The 27,129-nt window shown below is 39.9% G+C and overlaps 1 protein-coding gene across 4 annotated transcripts in view; it reads right to left on the reverse strand.

Annotated features, from left to right (window-relative positions):
* Window positions 1–27,129, reverse strand: part of FNDC3B (fibronectin type III domain containing 3B) — a 360,789-nt gene that overhangs the window by 46,028 nt on the left and 287,632 nt on the right. For all 4 annotated transcript variants that reach the window (XM_007972094.3, XM_007972095.3, XM_073023462.1 and 1 more), the window contains exons 12-22: window positions 25,393–25,517; window positions 23,749–23,923; window positions 20,995–21,081; window positions 19,088–19,226; window positions 16,814–16,885; window positions 13,299–13,417; window positions 11,412–11,517; window positions 10,258–10,430; window positions 8,055–8,168; window positions 7,110–7,259; window positions 1,378–1,658 (exon numbers count right to left, since the gene is read on the reverse strand). In XM_007972094.3, the coding sequence (XP_007970285.2) occupies window positions 1,378–1,658; window positions 7,110–7,259; window positions 8,055–8,168; window positions 10,258–10,430; window positions 11,412–11,517; window positions 13,299–13,417; window positions 16,814–16,885; window positions 19,088–19,226; window positions 20,995–21,081; window positions 23,749–23,923; window positions 25,393–25,517 (1,541 nt within the window). The remainder of the gene's footprint in view (window positions 1–1,377; window positions 1,659–7,109; window positions 7,260–8,054; window positions 8,169–10,257; window positions 10,431–11,411; window positions 11,518–13,298; window positions 13,418–16,813; window positions 16,886–19,087; window positions 19,227–20,994; window positions 21,082–23,748; window positions 23,924–25,392; window positions 25,518–27,129) is intronic.

The following is a 27,129-nucleotide window of genomic DNA, read 5'->3' on the forward strand; positions in this document are numbered from 1 at the left end:
CTGGCGCACCAATATCTTAGTTATAAACATTAGCAAGTAAAAATATTAATTGAACTTGGTCCCTAATATTTAGTTTATTACTTCATGATATAAAATATAAAATATACTATTAAATGATAAATACTGACTCACAAAATGTAATTCAGATTAAGTGAACAATGGATTAAAACTAGGAACAATTTAAATATGATAATAATTCATATTTGAATTTTGTCTATTTGTATATAAACAGAAATGGGTATGTAAAATTGTCCTACATGTTAACCAGAAATAAAACAAACTACTATAGAATGATATTGAACATAAAAGGTTTTGATTGATTTTCATTCATTTGGTAGGCTATTATTTTGAAAAATCAGCCTCTACTTCAAGATGTAAAAGAAAAAGCAAGTATGAATTGTTTTTACCTCAAGTATGTAATGTCCAATTTATAATTTATTGATTGGCCAGCAAAGACAGTCTAAAGTTTTTTTTGTTTTTTGTTTTTTTTTTGCCAAGATTAACTGTATGACTAGGACCAAACATTTGCCTTTTCTAAAGCTATTAAATTGCCATCTGTCTAAAATGGTATCTTCAAAGCTATCTTATAAGGAAAAGGTGGCATTCTCCCAATGTGAGTTTCTTTTCACATTCAGCTCAATGTACTAGCCTTGGCATAATAATACTGAATTAAGTTATTTATGCTGCATTCATTAAACACTTTTTAAATAGGGTCTTGAGGTTTTACTATCCAAATCTAAGCTCACCTTTCCATAGTTCCTACACTATTAAACCATTTCATCTTCTCCATAACAGAACTATCCTCTGAGGTGCTTTCTGGTATGTGGAAGATACTTTTGATAATTTCAGCAGTTGCCTGGCATTTCCTTAGTAAACAATGATTCTCAACATGTGTTCCCTCAGTTGAACCCCTGAGCTCTAGGTATTTTTTTAGAAGTCAATAAACAACCATAGGTTGTCAACATATCTCTAATGCCATCCTTTTAGAAATCTTAAAAGTTTTATCATCATTTAAGCCACCGTTAAGGTCGGCACAATGTCTGGAAGAAGCCAAATTCTTGGGCTAACGTATTGCGAAAGACCTTTTATAATTTCTGACTTGAGTGTTCAGAGGACTGACTTGAGGATTTGAGTCCACTCTGGGGTAGAGACAGGTGTGGGTCAGAGTGGACACCAAACTGTCCAGTGAGTCCCTGAACCCGTGTGGCTTTTTCACAGGTCTTCTGGCCTGAGGGATCAAGGTGAGACAAGACCCTGGACATCTGGGCTCTTAGAAACAGCTAGGAGATGACATTCACTGGTCATTTTCCCCCAGCGGTTTACTTAGAGCCCCAAGTGCTGATGTGTTGATGCAGATTTCTACTCCCCTGCACTCACCGGTAGGTGGTTTCTGGAAGGAGATCTTTCATAACATGCGTGGTGGTGTTGCCCACGGTAATGCTAGTGTCTCCTAGATCAATGTTGTAACCAAGGATTTCAGATCCGTTATTGCACGGCTCTTCCCAGTTCAGTACAAGGCACGCAGAAGGTGAATCAGGGTAGGCATCGAGGGGCTCCTCCTCCAGGACACAGAGAGTGGAGACGGGGTCAGGGGCAGACGCTGGTGTCTGGCAAAGGACAAGTTCACTGTATGGCCCTGGCCCTGCTTGATTGAAGGCCTACAAAACAGAACAGCAAGACGAAGGCCATATTACACCATTAGCACGTTTTGATGCCTCTGAGTTAGCTGCCATTAAATAAATCTAAAGTAGTACACATTTCCAGACATGCAGGTAGAAATAAATCCTAGAAAATGTCTACTGTCTGATGACCACCTTTCAAAACATGCCAACCACATTTTTTCCATTATTAAAGCAAAATATGGCCACCATCATTTCTTATGAAAAATAATTTTAAAATAATATTTTATATTTGTATGACCTATTTCAGTTTATACATCATCTTACATGATCTTCATAATAACCCACTATGGTAGATCTTAAATGGTAGGTATTCTTATCTGCCTTTTACAGAGACGGGAACTCAGAGTCAGATTAGATAACTTAGGCCTCAGATTTAGAGGCAAAGCTGGGACCGGAATCCAGTTCATCTGACTTTTAAGTCTAGAGCTGTCCTGGAATAGCAATAGGAAGAGGCATCTTCTATCTTCCACATGAATAATAAACTCATCCCTGAAGTCAATCCTTAGCACTCATCTGACTTTACCCAAGAGCAAGAGCTGATACCTAATCACTCCCAGATCTTTCAAATGCTTATTCATCACTAGGTCTCCAAGATGCCACACTTATCTCTCCTCCTACCTTACTTGCTGCTGCTGCCTCTCAATCACCATTGCTGCTTGCTACCATCACCCTGATCTCTTAACACTGGTGAGTATCAGCGCTTGGTACTTGGCTACCTCCTCTTTTCTACCTCTACTCAAACTTTTGGAGATGTCATCTTGTCTCAACGCGTAAACGCCACTGATAACCTACTCCCAAATTTGGATGTGCAGCCCACACTCCTGCTCTGAATACTGGTCTAGGGTATCTGTATTCCACCACTGAGTATCTCCACTTGCATGTCCAACAGGCCTCTCAAACTCAAATGTCCACACAGCTCCTCATCCCCATCCCATCCCTCCTTACAAAAACCTGACTGCATCTCCTGAGGTTTCCCTCATCCTTCAGAGCACTCAAGTCATAACTCAGTCATCCCTGGACACCTTTCTTCCTCTCCCTCTCATGCCCCTCTCCAGGCCATCAGCATATCCTATATTACTCTAGTCCAACCACACTCTCTTCTATCTGGTTATTCTAATGACCTCCTAGCTAGTATCTATGTCGGCCCTTGCCCAATAATCTATATTCACAGCAATCAGAGTGATTCAGTGAAAATATGAATTGGGATTTTTTGTTCAAATTCCTTCAGTGGGCTTCCATCTTATTCAGAATAAACTTTGAAGTTCTTATGAAACTCTACAGAACCCTATATGATCTGCTGTTCACTACCATTCCCCTTCAAAAACCCATTAGCACTGTGACTTCATTGCCTGCTACTCTCCTCTTTACTGACTCTGCTCTAGCTACACTGTCTTCCCCGCTGCTCCACAGGGACACCAAGTTTGCTGCCTCCTCACAGCCTTTGCACTTGGCTGCTCCTCCTGTCCAGAAAGCTTTTTCTCTAGACATCTGCACAGCTCGCTCAATCACCTTCATTTGAGAGAAGGTCTGTAGGTGTCACCTGTTCAGCGAGCCCTCTCTGAACACATTTCAACTTGCAATCCTTCCCCTGTGGTCTTTCACATTTCCTATTTCCCTTCTTTGTTGTACTTTACATCATGACATCACCGACATAGTATATAGTACTCCTCTGATTAGAATGCAAGTTACATAAGGGGCAAAGTTGCCTGTCTGGCTCACTGTTGTATTATTTCTGGCAACTGTAGTTGATACAGACTATGTGTTCAATCAATGTTATCAAAAAGATTTTCTTTCTTATAAAGAGAAAAACATTTGGTAGCTTTCTTACAAAAGTGAATGTACTCTAAAACTTAGTTTTCATTTAGTGTACTGGACAGCTTATGAAGTCAAATTAAAAAACTAAAGGAGTTTGAGGTTTTTTTTTTTTTTTTTTTTTTGAGATAGGGTCTGTCTCTGTCTGGAGTGCAGTGGCGCAATCTCTGCTCACTGCAACCTCTGCTTGCTAGGCTCAAGCGATCCTCCCACCTTAGCCTCCTGAGTAGCTGGAACCACAGGCACACACCACCACACCCGGCTAAGTTTGAGCTCTTAAATCAAGGTCTAAAACAAAACTTACAACTCCTTTGTTAATTTCAAAGAAGCAGGCTTAAAGCATTTATTTGCTATTAAATCACAGTTGAAACTCTACTGTAATATTTTGTCATATCCATTTCTGTTTCATTACAATACCTCAACACCTTAGCTCTTTTTGGAAAAATTTTAACATCACAAATTATTTTATGAGTATATATTTTGAGATTTTGGTACTGATATAAATGTATCACAGAGGCAGAAAAATAGGATATCATGGAGCCCAATGTCTGTATCAACTAGGGTTTGGTATCACCATATCACAGAAGGACAAGAACAAGGCTTTTAAGAGTTGGAGCTTAGTTCAAACCTTGATTCCATCATTTAACAACTGTGTGATCTTAGGTAAGTTAATTTCTCTGAGCTTGTTTCCTCAGCTGTAAAATGGGGACAGTAATGTCTACTTCATAGAATTACTGTAAAGATTAAATAGGTTAATATGTAAAATCTTGGCAGAGTATCAGGCCAGCAGTAGGAGCTACACTTCCTTCCTTCCCACTGGGAAAATTATGAACAAAATAGTATTTTCTCTATTTTTTCAAACACCTTTTTATTGGGTACTATTTTAATACTTACAGAAAAGTTGCAAACATAGTACAGAGAAATTTCTGTCTATCTCTCACTCTGCTTTTCCGAAGACCAACATGTTACAGAACTACACATTAATGATCAAAACCAGGAAATTATCACTGGTGGCCGGGCACGGTGGCTCACACCTATAATCCCAGCACTTTGTGAGGCCAAGGCAGGTGGATCAGCTGAAGTCAGGAGTGCAAGACCAGCCTGACCAACCTGGTGAAACCCCATCTCTACTAAATACACAAAAAATTAGCCAGGTGTGGTGGCAGGCATCTGTAATCCTGGTTACTGAGGACGCTGAGGCAGGAGAATCGCTTGAACCCGCGAGGTGGAGGTTGCAGTGAGCCAAGATGGCGCCACTACACTCTAGCCTGGGCGACAGAGCAAGACTCTGTCTCCAAAAAAAAAAAAAAAAAAAAAAAAAAAATTATCACTGGTACTATACTCTTAACATACAGACCTAATCAGAATCTTACCAATTCTTCTAATGTTCTTTTTCTACTCCAGGATCCTACCTTCTTTTAACTAGCCTGGGTCTATAGAAAACATTTGATTTATACCACTTTTTATTAACAGTTTTAAAATGAAATTTCATTCAAAATCAACTTTTTATAAATAATAGTATGCCTATAATATACAACATGCTCTATGAATGGAATTACGCCAGCACTTAATTAAAACAGTCCTGAGAATATAAAAATTCCAAAATTCCTGAGCAAAACAAGAAATGTTCCACCAAATTTCTATAAAACACAGTATAGGTATTCTAATACATTTTTATATTATTTTATTTTTTTGAGACAGGCTCTCACTCTGTCGCCAGGCTGGTGTACAGTGGTGCGGTCACAGGTCACTACAGCCTTGACCTGGCTCTAGTGATCCTCCTGCCTCAGGCTCCTGAGCAGCTGGGACTACAGGTGCCTGGCTAATTTTTGTATTTTTTTTTGTAGAGGAGGAGTTTTGCCATGTTGTCCAGGCTGGTCTCGAACTCCTGGCTCAAGCAATCAGCTGGCCTCAGCCTCCTACAGTGCTGGGATTACAAGTGTGAGCCACCATGCCCGGCCGATATTTACATTTTTAAGGTGCCAAATATTCAAAAAATATTGGCGTTTAACTTGACTTTGTAATCATGTTGAATGAAAATAGTTCATATTTGGTCCACAAATAACAATAAATCGATACAGGTTGAACAGATCCTTTTCCTGGCAATAGTCCTTTAGCATGGCGATAGTAATTTTAAAAGTAGTACTCCCTTCATAAGATCTGACTCATTTTATTATAAATAAGTACAGACATTTGAAAATATATTTCTACTCCTGTTAATACAAGGAGGCAAGATTATTATGCAGGTTCTGTTCTTATTAATGTATCTTTTATAATGTAGCTTTGAGAAGTCAATGCTAAGACAACATATACTGTGAAAGAGAAAAAAAAGGAAATACAATAACATTTTAAAGAAACACCAAAACTCAAAAACCATAATGGAGTGAAGTTCTTTACTGGGGTGGCAGATAGCTCTTTATTTATATCCTGCCTTGATAGAAAAACAGGAGTGTGGCACATAATTTAACCTTTCCCCAATGACTCAGCATCACTATTATAAAGATCAGACAATTTGCTGTGACACTGACTCATTGTCAAAAGGTTAATTATGTCCCAGGTGCTTCATTCGAGAAGCAAGAAAGGTGTATAACAAAAGAGTTTAAACAGAAATGTTTCAAATAAAGTAGACTTCAGAATTTAACAGAAATGCTTCAGTTGCTCTGAAAAATTAAATTATGAAGCAAATATTTTCTCCAAAGAGACCAGAGACACTGGGTGTACTTGTAATAAGGAATTTGATCCATGACTTAAATCAGGTGGGAAGTTGACTTTGGCATCTCTGCTTCTTTATCTATTCAAATCTAAATGTGTATGAAGACAGAGCTCTTCAAGGTCAATAACCACATCTCATTAATCTTTGTATCTCTCTTCCTGATCTTCCTTTGATCCTGGTACAAAGTACTATAATGCTCAAGAAATGTTACTGAACAGATGGAAAGAGGAGGACAAATAACTCTATTTTCTCAAGAGACTAGGGCTTTACATAGAAAGAATAATAATATAGCCAAGTGAGTAAAATAAAAGTAAACCCATGGTTGTTGCCACTCTGGGGGTTTAGGCTATGAACCAATTTTTCTTGATGTTATTTTATCTGGACTCCCAAGTGGAAGCTTATAGATAACCAGCCTTGATAAGTGTCACTGGGAGGTGGGGTCCTGTAATCGAATGCAGACTAGTCCAAATTATTTTTGGCTCCATTTAACAGCTCGTAAAATAATTTTCTGTCTTTTGCCAGCTCTAAGAGTCTTTCCCACTGAAATGTGCGTCTCAGGGGAATGAGACAGAAGGCTCCTGCCCTAAGGAGCTGTGTCATCTTTCCCTTGGACTTGGGTCATTTATTCAGCAAACTGATGAACAGACAAGATACAAGGGTGGTGAGAAGCAGAATGGAGAAGAAACTTATTTTGTTCTTAAGTTTCAGAATTTCCTAGAGAAGTGGAAATTAACTGCAAAATACCAAAACAACCAAATGTATTTTTATTTAAATGGACTCTTTTTTTTTTCCATATCATCCCTCCTGACAGCCTCCACCACAAGCCTTTGAGTGGGTTTCCCAAAGTGTCTTTCATGGGAAAACCAGTCCTTGTGAGTAACATCAGAAGAATGTAAACCTACCTGTAGTCTACAGCAATATTGTGCAGCAGGCAACAGGTCTCTTATTTCAAAACGGGTGTCTGTCCCATGATAAATGAGTTCTAAGGATTCTTCATCTTCTCCCCATTCCAACCTGTACTCTGAGATGTCAGCACCAGAACTATCAGGACTCTGGAAAGGCAGAAATTGAAGTAGTTAATGCTGCCACTGAGAAGAGAATCCTACTGTGCTTGTATTCAAGTAACTAAAATGGGAAAGAGAGCAACATGCCTCAGAATATTTCAAACACATATAAAAGAAAGGCATGATCACAAATATATACACCTACTACGTACCCATAAATTTTTTTTTAAGGTTTAGAAATTTAAATTTAAAATACGGTCGGATGCGGTGGCTCACGCCTGTAATCCCAGCACTTTGGGAGGCTGAGGTGGGTGGATTGCCTAAGGTAAGGAGTTCGAGACCAGCCTGACCAACATGGTGAAACCCTGTCTCTACTAAAAATACAAAAACCAGCCAGGCGTGGTGGTGGGCACCTGTAATCCCAGCTACTCAGGAGGCTGAGGCAGAAAAATCACTTGAACCCAGGAGGCGGAGGTTGCAGTGAGCTGAGATTGTACCACTACACTCCAGCCTGGGTGACAAGAGTGAAACTCCGTCACAGAAAAATAAAAATAAATAAATAAAATAAAATAAAAATTGTTTTAAAAGAAAGGCATGAGAAATCATTTCCTCTCAATTTTGACTATGGTAAAATTTCCACAACTCTAAATAACATAAGCAAGTGGCAAGTGGCAAGTGCTGAGGGTGATTACTATAGTATACAGAGCAAAAAAAAAAAAAAAAAAAAAAAAAAATCATCTATATGTGCATTTTGAATTTGCAGCTTCCTTATAATTTGTATTTGTATTTGGGGGTAGATAAAGTAGAAGAAACAGAAGTTGATGCAGAATGTGCCTGACTTACCTCCCAACTCACTAAGACACATCCATCAGGCATACAAGAAATACAAGGTGCTTTGCACTGTCCAGGGGGCCCCGCAGCAGTGGTAATTTCTGAGACATCAGAATAGGGACCGTACTGAAAGAAAATACACACACACACGCGCACACACACACACGTATATATGTATGTGTTTGTGCATGTGCGTGCATATAAAAGCTTATAACCAAATAAAGGCTAGGCTAACATCATCATCAACACAACTAATTTACAAATATTACCCAATGATTTTAACTTTCAATTCAATGTGTATAAGTTTTTCTCCTACGTGCATTCCCTGAGTAGTAGATATCTGTCATTTTTTTTAAATGGAAAATAATTAGTTGGTTGACAAAATATTTTCCCTTTCTTGGGACATCTGAAATAAAAATATGCTGATTTTTGACAAAACAGGACAATCTGCTTTCATATTTCTCAGAGGACATCCAAGAAAACTAAGTCAGATGCCCACTGCAGTTTAATTTTTAATGCATAAAGATATACTTGGAATTGTTGGTGATCGAATTCTAGGTATTTCTTCTAGCTACTGGTACTTTCCATTTTGAAAATGAATGCTTCTGAAATGTTTTCTCAGTGTGTTCCCATCACCTCACCTATTCAAGGGTATCCACGGCAATCCTGATGTTACCATCAGTGACCACACTGCTCAGAGCCAGGAATTGCTAGAGACTTAGCACACTTTGAGAGAGTCACAGTCACCTGAACCACCCATTTTAATGGTGGCATATTTGATACTTCAAAGGTTTGGGGCAGAGTAAAAACTTTTCAGGATAACAAAATATATGACTGTCCTTGTCAAAATGGGAAAAAAAGATGGGGAAGAAAAAAAAAAACACCTCTCAACATAACATGCAAAGATGCTCAGGAGTTGAGGAAGCTCTCTGAAATGGACCTCGGAAGATGACTACAGCAATATATATGGTGAATTTCTAATACGACATGAATAAACCCAAGCTGAAGATAGTTTCTTTATAGGATAAATCAGCGAAAGGGCTGAGAAAACTAAAACTCACACCAGCCCAGTTGCACATTTATCTTTGTTGTGGCAGACAGTAACTGAAAAGTTGATGACAGAATGGGGTAGACACAACAGTGTGTTCACCACCATCCATCTTCTTTTCGCTTACATGATTAGAAGTTCAGGTACATAGGCGTTAATGTTTAGACTTTTTTGTTTTCACTTGAATATCATTGTTGTGTCTGAAATTCTTTTCTATTGGAGAATTAGAAGAAATCCAGTTTCGGGTGCTCTGCCTAAGGAATAGCCCTTCTTTTATTCCTTTACTTTCTTAATAAACTTGCTTTCACTTAAAAACAAAAAGTCACTGCAAGTTGGGCTTTCTTATTTTTTTAAAAAATCATCAATTAAGTTAATTATATTTATTTGCAGGGAGCCCATCTCTACAAACCACTGGCACTTTGGATGGGACGTTTAGCATTAGCTGGCTTTACCCACGCCTTTCTGCCCGCTTTTATGCTTCATCAATCTCTAATCCCACCCAAAAGCCTCACAGTTAATGGGACTCCCACTGCTCATTATTCATCTCCCCCCAAATCTACATCATTTGGCAATTTTAAAGAAAAAAAGGACAACCACCTTTATGGATATAACACAGACATATGTATTCTCAGTCTCTGATAGCTCAACTTGACAACTCCAAGTGGAGCAATAGAAGGAAGGCCAGAGAGTCCTACACAGTTTTCACTTGAAACAAAACAAAAACAAGCTGGTGTCCCCAGCCACTACCCTTCTCTAGTTGTAAAAACTGACCTAAGATGTTGTTGATTCATTTAGACAGAGAGTATAAAACTTTTATTAGAACTATTACATATTCCTAATTTCCCTTAACTGATAAAGTCAATAGAAGAAAAGGAAATTTTCCGAAAATTGTCAAAAGTATCTACAGGGTGATATCTTTATTTACCTTGAGTGCTGTCTTCATAGAATGATATGAGGACAAAAGAAACAAAAAACGTCTAATGCTGGGTCTATATGAAATCACAACAATATCAACTCAGAACTAAGATTTACAGACACTGCATTAATGGTGGTCAAGGTTGCATTAAGACTGCCAAAAATTTCAGGAGGCTAGAGATAGAAGTGCTAGCACTTTGGGTTCTGACTATGCATTCTGATTCTGGTTACAGTGTATGGGCTTATACTCACCCCTCCATCATTCAGAGCCCGCACCCGGAAGCGATACACGGTTCCAGGAAGCAGGTTGCCGACAGTGCACTCCAGCTCTGGGCCGTGGTACACCTCCGAGGCTACGTCTTTGGGCTCCGTCATCTCCACGCTGTACTCTGAGACCTCACAGCCACTTTCAGATGCAGGAACATCTGGGAATGAAGAATTAATTTCATCTTAGAACACTTTGTACTTCCAGTTGACCAAACTGCACCAGATTTCACACAAGTTGTGCAAAATATCACATAGGTGGCCTGTCCTCAGTATCTCCCTTATAAAAGAATCCCTGCCCACCAAAAAGAGATATAAAAATAAAAGTTTCTGAATGATGTTATCCATACTCTCCAAAGCAAGTCCATTGAAGTTTATTTAATTACATTGATAAAATAATCCCCAAATCATAGGAACATTAGATATATTTCTTCATATTTTAATGTTAGGTAAATGGAAGAAAAAGAGGGAAGAAAAAGAGGGAAGAAAAATCTCTTTAATTTGAAACCAAAGGTCATATTAAATCAAAATACAAGACCCCAGGTTGGCACAATTTATTATACTTTAGACATAAGTGGTGGGAAAAAATAGTCTGCTAGAGAGTTCTGTACATTTGTATTTATAATTATACATGTTGTAAACAGCTTGGCACAACAAAAACACTAATACAGTTTAAGTCAACGCTGTAAAAACATCAGGACCCACACAGGACAATGCAGCAGAGGTGGTTACACACAAAGACGAGGAAGAATTCCATGTGATCTTATAAACCATTCTTTGGTTTAATTTCTAAGTTGAGTACAAAATTTTTTTCCCATTAATAAAGTTGAAAACTTTCTGAAAAAGACTGGCTGTTCTTGACATACTCCCTAGAAAAGTATCCCCTGAAGTTTGGGGGATAAACCAGGTGTGTGGCACCATCAGGAGGAGGAGGATGAGGGACAGTGTTGGGGGTGTGGATGGGGGGAATGACACACATAAAAAACCTGGGTCAACATACTTCAAGAGGAATATGGACATCTTCAACAGACAAAAACATACATAGTCTTTAGAAGAAAGCTTTGAAACTTAACTACAAAGCGTAAGTCTTCATCTCCGATTGTCCAAACTACCAATGTCAATGGGAAGGTTTGTTCACTCACCCCACTCTAAGTGGACTTCTTTGTGCTTTGGTCTACCCAAAACCCTCGGTGGTCGACATTGACCTGGTGCAATGCTTAGTGTGCGAACAGGGAGACTTTCAGAACACTGCAGGAGAAACACCAGAGAGAACCATCTCTTAGTTACTGTGAATTTATCAGACCTCTACATATCAGGCAAATTCCACCCCGTAACTGCAAATGTTACCGAAAAGGGGTTACACACTAAATGTGTGCACATTATGGTAAGCTTTTAATGAAATTAAGATCTTCATATAAATGTATGTATGTGTGTTTTAAGGGTGGTTATAGACTTCATATGGCACTGGGAAAAACAAAAATGATTATTTTTGAAGTTAGATTAGCAGACATGAGTACTGTATATCCTAAGCAATTCTTTTCCTTTAATTCAAAATTAGAAAGACCCTTCATGAGGACAGAAGAGAACACAAAACGACAGCTGGATGAAATTTTAAAATGGTACCATAAATGGCCAACCATTCACATACAGAGCAGAAAAGCAAATAAACTCAATATTAATCAATTGATTCTGACATTAACCAGCAGGTACTGTTAACGCTAAAATAAGTAGGCCTTTATTTTGCAGGATCTGGTTGTGTAGGGCTAGTGATATGGAAGCTGACCTGATTCCTGAGACAGGAGAAAATCAGGTAGAGCTATACAGCTCAGCCACATTCAATTTTCTCCCTGAGAAGTGGCACAGAGGAAATGACCTCTATGCATTTGAGCAGTTCAGACTCAGTGCCACCTTGTGTAGTGCCTCACACATAGGAAGTACCACTGATAATCTCAGCTTTGATTTGGATTTACTCCACCCTGGGAAGCACTCCAGAAAGCTTCGGCACTGTATAAAGATGGTCCAGCTGTACCTTCTCCTCACAGGGAGTGTCTACAAGGGCAGTCTAGATGTCCTAGTACCATCCTTGGGGGCAAAAGAAAGTAAACACAAAAACTGATGTTGCAAGTGGGTTGACTAGAAAAATCAGGCATTCAAACGGCAGGTATTCTCTTGAAAAGTCAACCCAGCACAGGGCTGTAAGCCACCATCTCTCCTTCTCTTTCATTCTAAATTATTAGTGGTTTCAAATCATAATGTTAAATATCTCTACAGTGAAAGTATCTTTTGGCATCTCATTTCTCACTCAGTTTTCTGAGTGTAAGTTAAAACCATTTAGATAACAATTATTTCATTTCTAGAGTACTCCATGTATATTTATTAGGTTGTTTTGAGCCTATGAGAGTACAATGTGGTTGAAACTAAGACTCCTGACATGTTAACTGGTTAGTCTAAGGTCATATAAATAGTAGAAACAAAAGAATGGATCTTGCCTACAGATGTGTACGTTGGGTACCACAAAACTTAAGGAGGTGCCATTCAGCTCAGTCACCATGGATTTACATTGTTTTTACAACAACTTTCCAGCAGATGGCAGTAAAGTACCTTGAGGAAGGTATGTCTCAAATTCTTAAAATCGATAGACGTGATAACAGCAGTGCTGCACAGGTCTTATCTTTTCACTAGAAATTCTATAGTTTTTAAATCATTGCAATAACCGAGGTCTCCTTTATTTAGTCAATGCAAATTCCAGATAATTTTCAACCGTCACAGGTGATTACGTCAAAGACTTCTGAGAAATAAGTGAGTGACAAACGTACCTGAAAATACCACAATTCAGTAGGGAATCATTTAGGCCTATCTTATACCTTTAAAGAGCAATTCAAAAAGCTCTATTTTTCATTTCCTGACTTGATACTATCAGGTTGCATTACCAAGATACATTGTTTAAACTGCAATTTGATTCTGATGTTACAGACAGCTGGTCTGAATTTGATCAAAGAGGTTTACTTTTATATGGAAACAAAACCAACCTGGCTGTGTCCACCGGTACTGATGCAGCATGCTCGGAGTTTGTACAAAGTGCCTGGTTTCAAGTGGGTGAAGGTGTATTCGGTAGCCGACCCGCTGTAGGCCACTTCCCACTGATTCGCTGTAAAACAAGACTTATGCATGACTTTATGCCTCTTGTAAAAAATGTAGTATATCAGCCATTGCTGACAAGAAAAAGCTCTATGTTTTCAGGAAAACCAACATCTTCTTTTTCTTTTTAAATAGCCAGAAAGTTCTTCCTTTTTATTTTACAAAGTTAAATACCAAAATAACATGGAGTCATTTTTAATACTTAGTGTTGCTGGCTAGACTACCTATTATCACCACGATTACATTTGCTATGAGGTTTGGATGTGGGAAACCATAACGAAACGTGCAGTTGGCACGGAAGGAGTGGTAGGAGACACAGAACAGGGGTGGGCAAGCTATGACATGCTCCTGGTGTGAGGAGGCCTCAGGGGCAGCCAGGCACGGGGCTACTTCTCGGCCATGAGGCTTCTGGCAAGTCTGGGGCAGCATGCAAGAATTCCTCCCTGTTCTTATATGCCTGGAGGTCAAAGGTAGTGAAATCCTCTTTTAAAAACTGGGTCTTCTGACTGCCTTCATGGAGCCCCACTTAAAAGACAAAAATTACAGGCGGTGGCTCACTCCTGTAATCCCAGCACTTTGGGAGGCCAAGGCAGGTGGATCACCTGAGGTCAGGAGTTCGAGACCAGCCTGGCTAACCTGGCAAAACCCCGTCTTACTAAAAATACAAAAATCAGCCAGGCATGGTGGCGGGCACCTGTAATCCCAGCTACTCGGGAGGCTGAGGCAAGAAAATCACTTGAACCCAGGAGGCGGAGCTTGCAGTGAGCCAAGATCGCGCCACTGCACTCCAGCCTGGGCGACAGAGTGAGACTGCGTCTCGAAAAAAAAAAAAAAAAAAGGCAAAAATGCCTAGCAGGGTGACAAAGACCAAACGTGGCATGACCCAAGTGATCTGACCACTCTGCAGAACTGAAGAGAGAAACAGTCACCAGGAGTCTGGGTGCCCTCTGAGGTTGATGCCGTTGGAAGCAAGACCACCCAGGGCTGCCTCGGCCGCCTGCCTGACTCACAAATCTGGGCCACCAGGAGGCTCTTCACTCCTCTGCTTTATTCCCTTTCATGCTGTGTTTCCAGCTGACCACTTTACAAAAGGCTTTTACTACATGAAAATTTTAGGAGAAATGCTTTTACAGTATTCCCTGGTATTTTAAGTAGAGTAACTTCCACAAATTTCCCCAGCAGTTTATTAGTTTAGATTCATGATAGAATCGCATGCACTAAGGCCAGATGAAAAAAGGGAATAGTAAAGGCAACTATCCTGATATTACAGGTCGAAAAAACCTGTACTGAAAAGGTGACTGGGAGCAAAGATTACTGAAAAGATTCACTCACTCACTCAGTCATGCAGTGGCAAAGTTGTTAACTCTAAGTCTAGAATGGCCCCTACTTTTGATTTGATTTGTCATCAGTAGCTAAAGGGAGCCATGAGAATTCAAAACATACTTAAATATTCACAAGGAGCCATTGGCATACACATGACTTCTATCCTAGGTGGGTTTTTCTAATGAAGAAAAGCTAAACCAGGTTTTTTTCTTCTTCCAAGACAGGGTCTTGCTCTGTTGCCCAGGTTTAAGTGCAGTGGTGTGATCTCGGCTCACTGCAACCTCTGCCTCCTGGATTCCAACGATTCTCCTGCCTCTGCCTCTCGAGGAACTGGAATTACAGGTGCATGCCACCACGCCCAGCTAATTTTTGCATTTTTTCTAGTAGAGACAGGGTTTCCCCATGTCGGCCAGGTTGGTCTCGAACTCCTGACCTTGTGATCCACCCACCTCAGCCTCCCAAAGTGCTGGGATTACAGGTGTGAGCCACCACGCCAGGCAGTTCTAAACCAGGTTTTTAGCACAAAATATGATTTTATGTTTAGAACAGCTGTGCTCATCTCAAAAGAATTCTCATGTTTTCAGCTTAAAATAGGACCCAATAGATTTAAAAACAAAAAAATTCCAGGTGGTTCTCATGGTACAGAATAAAAAGCCAGCCACATATCAGCACTGCTGGCTTGTAAAAGTTATATCAATCCTGTCTGTTTTAGGCATAAGCAGTGCCATTTTTTTAAAAAAACTAATAGTTAGAGGAATTATTACAGTGGTGAGATGATATGTCATTTAAAAAGTTTTAAAGACTATACTTTTCTCTATTAAAGTCTAATGAACGAAAGAAGACCTCAGAATTTTTAAAAAGGCACTAAGGAATTTTATTTCTAACATTTGTCCCATGTTAATCCACCCAGTATAAATAGTAATAAATAAATAATCTGAAGTAAAATGACAATGAAGTCAGAAAGAAATTTTCTAAACTTGTTATAAAAGTGCGACTCTTGTCACTAGCCCACAACACTATATATTTCATGCATGGGAAATTGTAGATTACTGAACCCACTCCCCTTCACTATGTCCACCTCACTATTCCTGCTGATTGCCTTTGATACTTCCTTTGCTTATAAGATTTTTTTTTTTTTTTTTTTTTTTTAAGATGGAATCTCACTGTGTCACCAGGCTGGAGTGCAGTGGTGCAATCTCGGCTAACTGCAACTTCCGCCTCCCAGGTTCAAGCAATTCTCCTGCCTCAGCCTCCCAAGTAGCTGGGACTACAGGCGCACGCCACCACACCCAGCTAATTTTTGTATTTTTAGTAGAGATGGGGGTTTCACACATTGGCCAGGATAGTCTCGATCTCTTGACGTCGTGATCCATCCACCTCGGCCTCCTAAGATGCTGGGATTAGAACGTGAGCCACCGCTCCCGGCTGCTCATAAGAATTTCCAGAAAACGTATGGCAAGTTAGGAGATGAAAACACTAAATTTATCCAATTAATTAGGAATTCTAGTTGAAAAAAAGACATGAAAGCTGAGTGTGGTGATTCATGCCTATAATCCCAGCACTTTGGGAGGCAGAGGTGGGAGGATTGCTTGAGGCCAGGAGTTTGAGACCAGCCTAGATAACATAGTGAGACCCCATCACTATGCACAATGTATTCTTCCTCATCTTCTGAGGGAGAAGAATCACTTAAGCCCAGGAGTTTGAGACTGCAGTGGGCCATGTTTGTGCCACTGCCCTCCAGCCTGGGTGACAGAGTGAGACCATGTCTCAAAAAACAAAACAAAAACAAACCAAACCAAAGAAACAAAGGCAAAAGATCAACCAAACAAAACACCAATGAAAAAGATACAGAAAAAATTTTAAATAACACAAATGTAAGTTTCAAGCAGACTCTGATCTCTGGTGCTGTGTTTGAAATAGAAAAACGGCCAATATGTGATTAAAGTTTGTTTACTGTAATAATAGTTCTATCTTTAGAATTAATGGTTGCTTGCTATTACTATAAAGATGTTTACTATATCAGAAAATAGAGCTTGCTATACTCTATACTGGCTTTGAATAAAACAATTGCCAAAAAGTTCACCTTCAGAATTTCCATCAGTAATCTCTAGCAAGTACTTGAGGATTTCTGAACCACCATTGTCCTTAGGAGGATCTGGAAAATAACCAAATGTCTTATTAGCAATAAAAGGATATTGATTTTTATCGGTAAACATCATCAGGACTCAAAAAATCACATACCATTATATTATCTTAATTCTAGACTTGACCAAAAGGCAAAATAATTTATTTCACCAACGCCACTGTTTAAAAAAAAGAAAAAAAAAAAACAAAAACCCAGGAATCTCTGAATACTATCAGATTATTCAAAGTTCTTAAATCTAGAAATGTCAAAGAGCATTCGTGTAGTGAAATATGAACCAAAAACTCGGCACAAACTGATCAAGTTGTTGAATTTACTTGAAGGTGCTCTTTAATATATTTGATGATTTTTATATCAGATGATATATGTTCATATTTCTTATTTTATTCTTTTTATTTCACTTATTTTATCAGTGACCAGATTTTTTTTTTTCCCCTCTGAGATGAGTCTTGCTCTGTTGCCTAGGCTAGAGTGCAATGGCTCCATCTCAGCTCACGGCAACCCTTCCTGGGTTCAAATGAGTATCCTGCCTCAGCCTCCCAAGTAGCTGGGATTACAGGCACCCACCACTATGCCTGGCTAATTTTTTTTGTATTTTGAGTAGAGACGGGGTTTCACCACATTAGGCTGGTCTTGAACTCCAGACCTCAGGTGATCCACTCGCCTCGGCCTCCCAAAGTGCTGGGATTACAGGCATGAGCCACCGTGCCCAGCCAACCAGATTCTTTTGAGTGATGGAAAGGAACGGAAAGAGAAGTACAAAATTTATTGACAAAATAAATAAAATATCCAAATGGAATACGTCCATTCTAGCACAGTTTCCTACCAAGCAAACTTTACATCCCAGGTGAATGTGGTATGAAACCAGAGGTGTGGACCAATGAGCGCCAGTGCACCAGCAGACAGCCTGAGAAAGAAGGTTCTGGCTTATTACTAGAGCCCTAGGTGCCTTGGGTATATAGACTACCCATAACTCTATGCCTGCAGGAATTTTACTTTCTGAGCAGAAAAACACTTTCTTTGCAGCCTAATTTTGCAAAACTATAAAGAATGTACCTTTATATTGTCTGTCTGCCACCTCGATATTCTTAGACATAACGGAGATTTTTCTAAAAAACCTTAAGTTTTACTTATATATAAATTTAGAATATTCACTTCCCCTCTCCTTCACCTGATTTCCATTAATGTATATATATTTTAGTAGATATTTACAATAATAATTATAAAGGTAAATATTATAGCATATAGCTGTTGTGTTGACAGAACTTTCTGAGGTTCTTTGAGAGAAAAGCTCTATGGTCTGGCTAAAAGCACATCTAAATTTTTATCATTTCTCTGAATTCTATCCATCTTTCGGGGAAACAGAAATCCTAGTAATTCTATCTCACAATTATTAGGTAACTTGAAACAGTTATATGTCTCAGTCGTTGGTGTAATAATGTTTTAAATTCTCCTTATATTACTTGGCTGCAAGGTAAAATTTTATTGAAGATTTCAACTTTTTTTTGCCTATTAATATTTTTATGACATTAGTAAAAATGATATGCATAACACTTTTATGTATTAATTATCAACCTTCTAACTGTATTCATTTTATTGAAATAATCCACACAGCAGAGGTAAGGCACAATATCCTTTTACCAGACAACCTCAAACTCCTTATGAACTTTAATACTAAAATTTCCCAAACAAACACCAATGAAAACAAAACTATCCCTAATTCATTGCAACTTAAACATTCTGTATGCAGAAGTTTACTTAATAAACCTAAATTTTGAAATTTATTTTCAATATTAACTTTGTAAACTAAATTTTTCTCTTAAGTATTGCTAATTTTTTAAGGATGAACTATTGAAGAATGAACGATGCACGCAGAGATTTCTACATTCAAATCAATGCCTTAAAAATACAGGAGAAAAGGTATGTAATACAGGAAAATCATAGAGTAAATGAGATACTCTTAAAAATCATCCATTTTAATTTCCACTAAAATTTAATTGTCTTTTATGATTACATTTTAACGAAACTGTCCATTCCAATTTGTAGACTTCTCAGGATGTTTCTCACACATATATTCCGAATGTAGAAAATTTCTGCAAATAATACCATCCATAATTTTTTTGGCTTGTCACTACTAAAATTAATCATTTTAAAAAAATATATCCAAAGAAAAAAAAATACAGCAGCAGCAGCAGCAGCAGCAGTAAAACATACCCCATTTGACACTAAAGCCATGAGATGTAACTGGGCCTTTGACAAGTGGTCTGGTAGGAGGTCCAGGCCTGTCAGGACTCGTCGTACAAACAAGAACTTCGCTTGGACAGCTTTTTCCTTCCGTATTAGAAGCAGTCAGCTAGAACACAACCAAGGAAACGTTAACATGCTTTAGTTATCAGGGATCACTAAATTAATGGTCACTTTTTAACATGGTGAGATGAAGGCACCCATAAACTCAGACAGACACACATTTTTTTTCTCTTTAAACTCAAGTATCGATTTAACAGTATTTATATTATAAATCATTTACTGTATAGTTGGTTATTAACAATTAAAAATAAAACCAGCTGGGCATGGTGGCTCATGCCTGTAATCCCAGCACTTTGGGAGGCCGAAGTGGGTGGATCACCTGAGGTCAGGAATTCGAGACCAGCCTGACCAACGTGGAGAAACCTCGTCTCTACTAAAAATACAAAATTAGCCGGGCATGGTGGTGCATGCCTGTAATCTCAGCTACTCAGGAGGCTGAGGCAGGAGAATCCCTTGAACCTGGGAGGCAGAGGTTGTGGTGAGCCAAGATCATGCCATTGCACTCCAGCCTGGGCAACAACAGCGAAACCCTGTCTCAAAAAATAAAAAAATAGAAATAAAATAAAACCATAAGGTGGGTTTTAAAGATATTTTTACCCTTTCAAAAAGACATAATAAAACAAGTATGTCATCACCTGATTTGTATTGTTTTGTGAAAGGAAAATGTGGGGTGAGTGGGGACATAAAAATAGCCCCACTTTTTAAAGAGTAGGGCAATGCCACCTTGTGGAGAAATGTTAGCAGTATAGCTATGTTCTCATAGCCAGCATCGATAATAAGGGTTTTTAAAAATGTTAAAAATTATCATTTCCTTCAAATAGTCACATACTGCACTTGATAATCTGCCAACTATTTATTGAGTGATTGCTGTGTGCCAAATAACAGCATTTGGTCCACCACTTAGAGAAGAACGTGTAGAATCAGAAGACAATCCTATCTTCCAAAATACACACTTGTCATACTAGAAAATACGGTGCTGCAGAATATTGTTTTGATCTCTTAGTGATTATAAAGTCGTATTCACTTTTTTGGCTACTACACATAGTCCTATAGTAACGTTAATGGTGGCTGTTAATGACCAAAGACAGCCCAGGTCGGGAGGGGGTGGGTCATGGAAGAGAAAATTAAAAACAAGTGAGGAAAAATAAATGGGCTGAAGAGCAAAGAGAAGTCTGATTGAAAGGAAAAAGGTATGGAGTGCAGGTGAGTGACAGGTACACTCCAGCATCTGGTATGCCTCTTCCCAGGCAAGGGCACCTGGCCACGCTGCAAACGCAATTTATTACAGCACATGATGACAATTTTTATGCTCACAAACTGGTTTTAAAATTAAAGCATGGGCCAGGCACAGTGGCTTACGCCTGTAATCCCAGCACTTTGGGAGGCCGAGGTGGGCGGATCATGAGGTTAGGATATTGAGACCAGCCTGGCCAACATGGTGAAACCCCTGTCTCAACTAAAAATACAAAAAATAAAAAATAAAAAAAAAAATTAGCCGGGCCTAGTGGCGCACCCCTATAGTCCCAGCTACTCGGGAGGCTGAGGCAGGAGAATTGCTTAAACCCGGGAGGCAGAGGTTGCAGGGAGCCGAGATCGTGCCACTGCACTCTAGCCTGAGTGACAGAGAGAGACTCCATCTCAAATAAATAAATAAATAAATAAAGCATCGTGTGCACTTTATAAATGTTACTTTCAAAATGTAAAGTGCTGTCAACTTCAGTTTTTAACCTGTAGAGACAATCTGACATGGTAAATGGTGAAATGGAAAACAGTTTCATTTTTAAGCAGTTCAGGCAGCAAAATGACTGACTCACCCTGAATTTATACTGTGTGCTTCTTTTGAGATTTTTCACAGTACAGGTTAAATCCTCTCCAGTGTATTTTGGGTGGAAAAGGTTATCCTGAAAAGGCAAAGCCAGGAAGAAACATCAGTATCAAACATTCTGGGCATTAAATACCTTTGAATATAGGATTTTTATACTGCCTTTCCCTCACCAGCAGCAACTGGCCAGAGGTCTGGTAGCTACTTTTGCAAAAGAGAAAAATCAGAAGCCCAGAGTATTGTGGATAGCACTTGAGTTTTAAATAAAAATTTATCTCCATCACACTGTAATTTTTCCTGGGTCTGGTCAAATTTATTGTGACAAAGGAGTTAAGTACTTTTTGAAAATACATTTAACATTTTTAATGTTGTCATGAAAAAAGTCCTTTGTACTGAGGTCCTCACTATCAAGCTGCAATGTGCTATGCAGTAACGTGTGGCTGAGCTTCCTGACCACACAGTGCCCTCTTCTGGCCAAGGGAGAAAGGACAGCTTAGATGGGAAAGGGCATAATCCTTTAGGAGGGCAAACATCCCACTAAAAGTTGAATTCAGGGAACTCATTCAATAGTTCTGTCTCTATCATTCTATCATTCACTCATCAAAATACTACTTAGCACCTTCTCTGTGTCGGGTTGTCCTCTAGGCTCTAAGGATTCAGCACTGCTCAAGAACATTAAAGGCCTTGCCCACAAGAAGTTCACATTCCAGTGGGAGAAGACAATACAGAAAAACTATGTCACATATGTCATGTGGTGTTAAGTGCTATGACAAAAACCAAAGCTAGGTAGGAGGATACAATGGTGGAACTAGTGAGGGCTTTCTACAGCTGCTGGAGGTAAATATGGCAGCCATATGTGGCTCTTTGAATTTAAGTTTATTATAATTAAAAACTCAGTACTGGCTGGGCGTGGTAGCTCACAACTGTAATCCCAGCGCTTTGAGAGGCCGAGGTGGGCAGATCATCTGGGGTTGGGAGTACGAGACCAGTCCGACCAACATGGAGAAACCCCGTCTCTACTAAAAATACAAAATTAGCCAGGCGTGGTGGTGCGTGCCTGCAATCCCAGCTACTCAGGAGGCTGAGGCAGGAGAATCACTTGAACCTGGGAGGCAGAGGTTGTGGAGAGCTGAGATTGCACCACTGCACTCCAGCCTGGGCGACAAGAGTGAAACTCCATCTCAAAACAAACAAGCAAACAAACCCTCCATACTATAGGCCAACAAGCCTTATGCCAGGTGCTCGAGAGTTGTATGTGTGTAAGTGCCACCATACGGGATGGCACAAATTATAAAATATTTCCATCATTGCAGAAAGTTCTATTGGGTGGTGCTGTTCTACAGGGTGATCAGGGAAGGGCTGTCCAAAGAAATGACATATGAGAATAGACCTGAAGAAAATGAGGGAAGGGAGTCAAAGACATCCGGAAGGGCATTCTGGCCAGAAGGCAGAACTGCAAAGGCCTTGAGGCCAGAGCACACCTGGTGTGTTTAAAGAACAGACTAGAGGCTGGCTGGGCGTGGTGGCTCACACCTGTAATCCCAACACTTTGGGAGGCTTAGGAGATCACAAGGCCAGGAGATCAAGACCATCCTGGCTAGAAATCCCGTCTCTACTAAAAATACAAAAAAAAAAAAAAAATTAGCCGGGCATGGTGACAGGTGCCTGTAGTCCTAACCACTCGGGAAGCTGAGGAGAATGGCGTGAACCTGGGAGGTGGAGCTTGCAGTGAGCCAAGATTGAGCCACTGCACTCCAGCCTGGGTGACAGAGCAAGACTTCATCTCAAAAAAAAGAACAGACTAGAGGCTGATAAGACTACAGTGGAAGGAACGAGGACAGTAATGGAGAACCCAATCACACAGGACCTGGTGGGCACTGTAAGAGCTCTAGGGATTTTACTCTGAAAAAGAGGGGAAGGCACTGAGACAGGAAGGATTCTGAGCAGGGCGCTGACATGATCTATTTGTATTTTACAAGATCATGTTCTCCACCCAGGCTTTGCATGGAGAACAGGCCATAGCCTAGTAAAGATGAAGTTAGGACTATTAAGAGGCTATAATCCAATAACAATATCATGTTATTGCAACAATCCAGGGGTGAGATGAGTGCCTCATAAAAGGGTAGTAGTTGTGGAGATGATAAAAAAAAAAAAAAAGGTTAATTTCTAAGGAAGATTCAAAAGGATTTTCTGTCTGATTATATATGGGTCAAGGATGACTCCAAGAGTTTTTGTTTCCCCAGCTAAAAGAACGGAAATGTCATTTACAGAGATGGGAAAGAACAGGCTGCTGTTGGTAGTGGTGGTGACAGAGGTAGAAATTAAGAGTTTGGTTTTAGGCCAGGCGTGGTGGCTCATGCCTGTAATCCCAGCACTTTGGGAGGCCGAGGAGGGCAGATTATGAGGTCAGGAGATCGAGACCATCCTGGCTAACACAGCGAAACCCTGTCTCTACTAAAAATACAAAAAATTAGCTGGGCATGGTGGTGGACGTCTGTAGTCCCAGCTACTCTGGAGGCTGAGGTAGGAGAATGGCGTGAACCTGGGAGGTGGAGATTGCAGTGAGCCAAGATTGGGCCACTGTACTCCAGCCTAGGCAACAGAGCGAGACTCTGTCTCAAAAAAAAAAAAAAAAAAAAAGAGTTTGTTTTGAACTTATGCAGTTAATCTCATTTCATGGTGCCCTGTAGCTATAACAATACGACTTGTACAAAATACAGAGAGGTATAAAATCTGTAAAACTCACATTTTCATCCTCCTGAATTTCCAAGGTGTAGGTGATCACTTCCTCAGGTGAACAGCCTTCTGGCTTACTCCACTGCAACGTGACCCATGTGATGCCAGCTCGAACCAGCCTTGGTGCAGAAGGCATCTGAGGGATATTTCCTAATGTGTAGCATACCACCTCTTGGCTGTAACCACTGTAGAGAAAGAGAGTGAGGCACGCAGTTAGAAGCATGTGAACAGGCTTGGCACTTTAAAAGAGGAAGGCTCAGCCTGCATACTACCCAACTCAGCCTAGCAGGTAGAGTAAGCAAAGCCAGGCAAGGATGCTGTGTGTAATATTTCCCTATAACCACCTTCAGCTTCCCCATCCCCCCACCCCATGATCTTCTACTAGACACACACATCAAGTCACAAGACAATATACAGCTGGCCTTCTGTATCCTTGGGTTCCGCATCTTGAGTCCACATGAATGAAGTGATGTGTGGGCATTATATTGGATATTACAAGCAAGTTAAAGAAGATTTAAGGAGGGAAGGATGTGTGCAGGTTATATGCAAAGACTAAGCCATTTTATACCAGGGACTGGGGCATCCATAGATTTTGGTATCCATGGCAGGGAGGTGGGGAAAGTCCTGAAACCAATCCCCTGTGGAAACTGAAGGACAATGGTACTTAAGAGTTCATTTTCCCCCTCAAAAGCACTGGACAGAAGGCATAGCACAGTGCAATGTCTATCAAGGTATAGGTCAAGAAGCCTTCAAATCAATATGAGCAACAAATATTTGTTGATGAAATAATGTTTTACCAATATATACAGTGCTGTTTTTTGAAAGTTGGTGGATGCTTCCAATTCATTTAAAAATTCTTGAACCATATAGGCTTTTTATCGGTATGACTTTTGCAACCAGGGAACTCTAAAACTATAATGGCTACCATGGTGGAGGAGGCAGGTCTGTAAAACTTTGTGATGCTAAAAAGAGGTTCTTTAGGCTGGAAAGAAGGTTGGGGACCACTGATGTGCAAAGCCTTTAAAAAGATTTCAACAAGCAGTGAATGAAAGAAAAAGATTTTTCCCTTAATCAAGAGTTACCCCGCAAGTGCAATTGAAATGTAGCCTTTTCAAAGCCTCTTTAATCAATTGATACCTTACAGTACACCCATTCTTGCCTTTCTCAGGCAGGCTACAGGCCTGCAGGGGCCTCCAAGACAGTCCAGGTTTTCTCCAATTCTATATCTGCCCTGGGCTTGACAACAATGGCCAGCCCAGCATCTCTTTCTTTGTACCAGGAGACACTCACGTAATTGAAAAAGGGCAATTGAATCAAGAGCTCGCTAAAGTGATAAAAGAAAAAGGCATGTTATCTAAAAAAAATAAAGCTCCAAGAGGAATTCCTTTCAAAATCTGTACTGCTACCTTCACCTTGGTTCTTAGAGACCCCTAGTGGGGCCTTCGCCATACAGCTTGCAAGACTGCAGAGGCCACAGTGGCATTCACCAGCTTAGAGGAGGCCTTCTCTCCTCTGATTAGGATTCCATCTTGGAAAACCTCCAGTTGATTTAGTGTGGAGGCAGCAGCCTTCCTCATGCCTTCCAGTGATGCAAAAGAAGGCTCAAGATCACCATCCAAAGGCTGAAGGGCAAGAGGACAAGGAAATATCATACCTGGTGCCAATGTCGTTTCGAGCGGCCAGCCTGAATGTGTACCCCATTGCCGGACAAAGCTTTGTCAATTTGCAGTGCTTCTGGCTCCCAAAGAAGCACTGTCTGAAACCACTGTTTCTTTTTCCCTAAAAGTAAACAATGAAACAATGCATATACTTCAAAAAAAAAAAAAAACAAAAAACAAAAAAAAACCCCAGATAATCCTAAATAAATGAAAGAGCATCTTGAACATCTTGAATAAATGTTTAATTTCCTAGTTTGAATGAACAAAAACAATAGCAGCTTATAGGGAAGTGCCCATGTTGCAAATAAAGCACTCTAGGATGAAATCTCATCTTTAACATAAAGGCACTACAGAAAATTCTGTAATTGAGACAGGTAATTTACTACACCTGTGGTATATCTAAAGTGATTTTTTTTGGTTAACCAGATTAAAAAAGGTCCTTTCAGGCATAAGACGATGCTCCAGTTAACGATCACAATTTCCAAGATCCTCTTCCTTACTTGGATTGGCCGAAAATGCCCAGCCTGATCAACCAAGAGTCTGACTGCATCCACAGAGGGGTCACTGGCTCTGAAAATACACAGCCTTTCCCGGTAACTTCTGAGCACCTAAAGACCCATCTCTGCAGCTGAGTGTGCCATACAAGGCCCTCTCCAGCTGTATCTCTCCTGCCATGCAGTGGCCTCCAATACCTTCACGAGTACATTCTAGTGATGGTGAGTTGTTTCTTCACTGATCGCTGATACTGGTCACGAACCTTTGAATCATTTTGTCCATGTCTACTTTGCTCGTAATAGTGCTTTGGACAAACTGGGAGCTCAATCAATGCTTGCAGAGTGGAAGTGAATGATAAGTACTTGGAACACTGGTTGAATTAATCTATGTATATTACAATCACTCTAAGTTTTCTGTCAGGCTAAAAATGTATTTTGAATGCCTTCCTAGCCTTACATGATACTTCAAATTCCTTGAAGTACAAATAAAACACTTTAGTAGGGTCTCATAACAGGCCCAACAAGTAAGAAAAAAGCCTAACTGCCCTATGCCATACTCAGAGGCATGTAACACTCTTATCAGCAGTTTGCTAGAACACTTCCTACACATAACCCCCATTATCTTACTATCTTATCCACGTTCATGCAAAAGAAAACCATATGCTAACATTGAATGGATCTTAACATTCTAACTGGATAGGCCCAGGGCCTTGAACAATCTGTTGGAAGTTCTCTATTTATTTTACAAAAAACAAAGCAACCACATGTTTTATATAAACAAATTTATGTAATTTTGTTACATTTGTTCAGCAGGCCTTCAAATACCACTAAAACACATTCCAGGTGATGTTTTAATTAAAAATAAAATGAACACACCACTAGCTTGAAAGTCACTACGGTGAACACAATAAAAACAAACACACCACATTCATCCTCCTCAAATGAACCCCTGTCCCACCCACCTCCTCGAGCCAGGTAGCACCTTTCCCCATGGAAAAGAGTGGAAGATCTAACAGTCTTTAAGATTGAAAGTTCATTTTATCAAGGGTTCAAGGTGCATTCAGATGCAACTTGGCGGCCAAGTTGGGGGAGTGCAGTGAGTAAAACCTGACATTTCTCACGTGCTTCTTGAGTGAACTCCCTATGTGGCTGGCATGTCACGCCCTTATGCTTACTTCAACCTTGAGTGTTGAGGTTGAGGAAGATTATTTATTCATATGCACACACTTGCATAATTAC

The sequence above is a fragment of the Chlorocebus sabaeus genome, chromosome 15 (genome assembly GCF_047675955.1).
Source record: "Chlorocebus sabaeus isolate Y175 chromosome 15, mChlSab1.0.hap1, whole genome shotgun sequence".
NCBI lineage: Eukaryota > Metazoa > Chordata > Mammalia > Primates > Cercopithecidae > Chlorocebus > Chlorocebus sabaeus.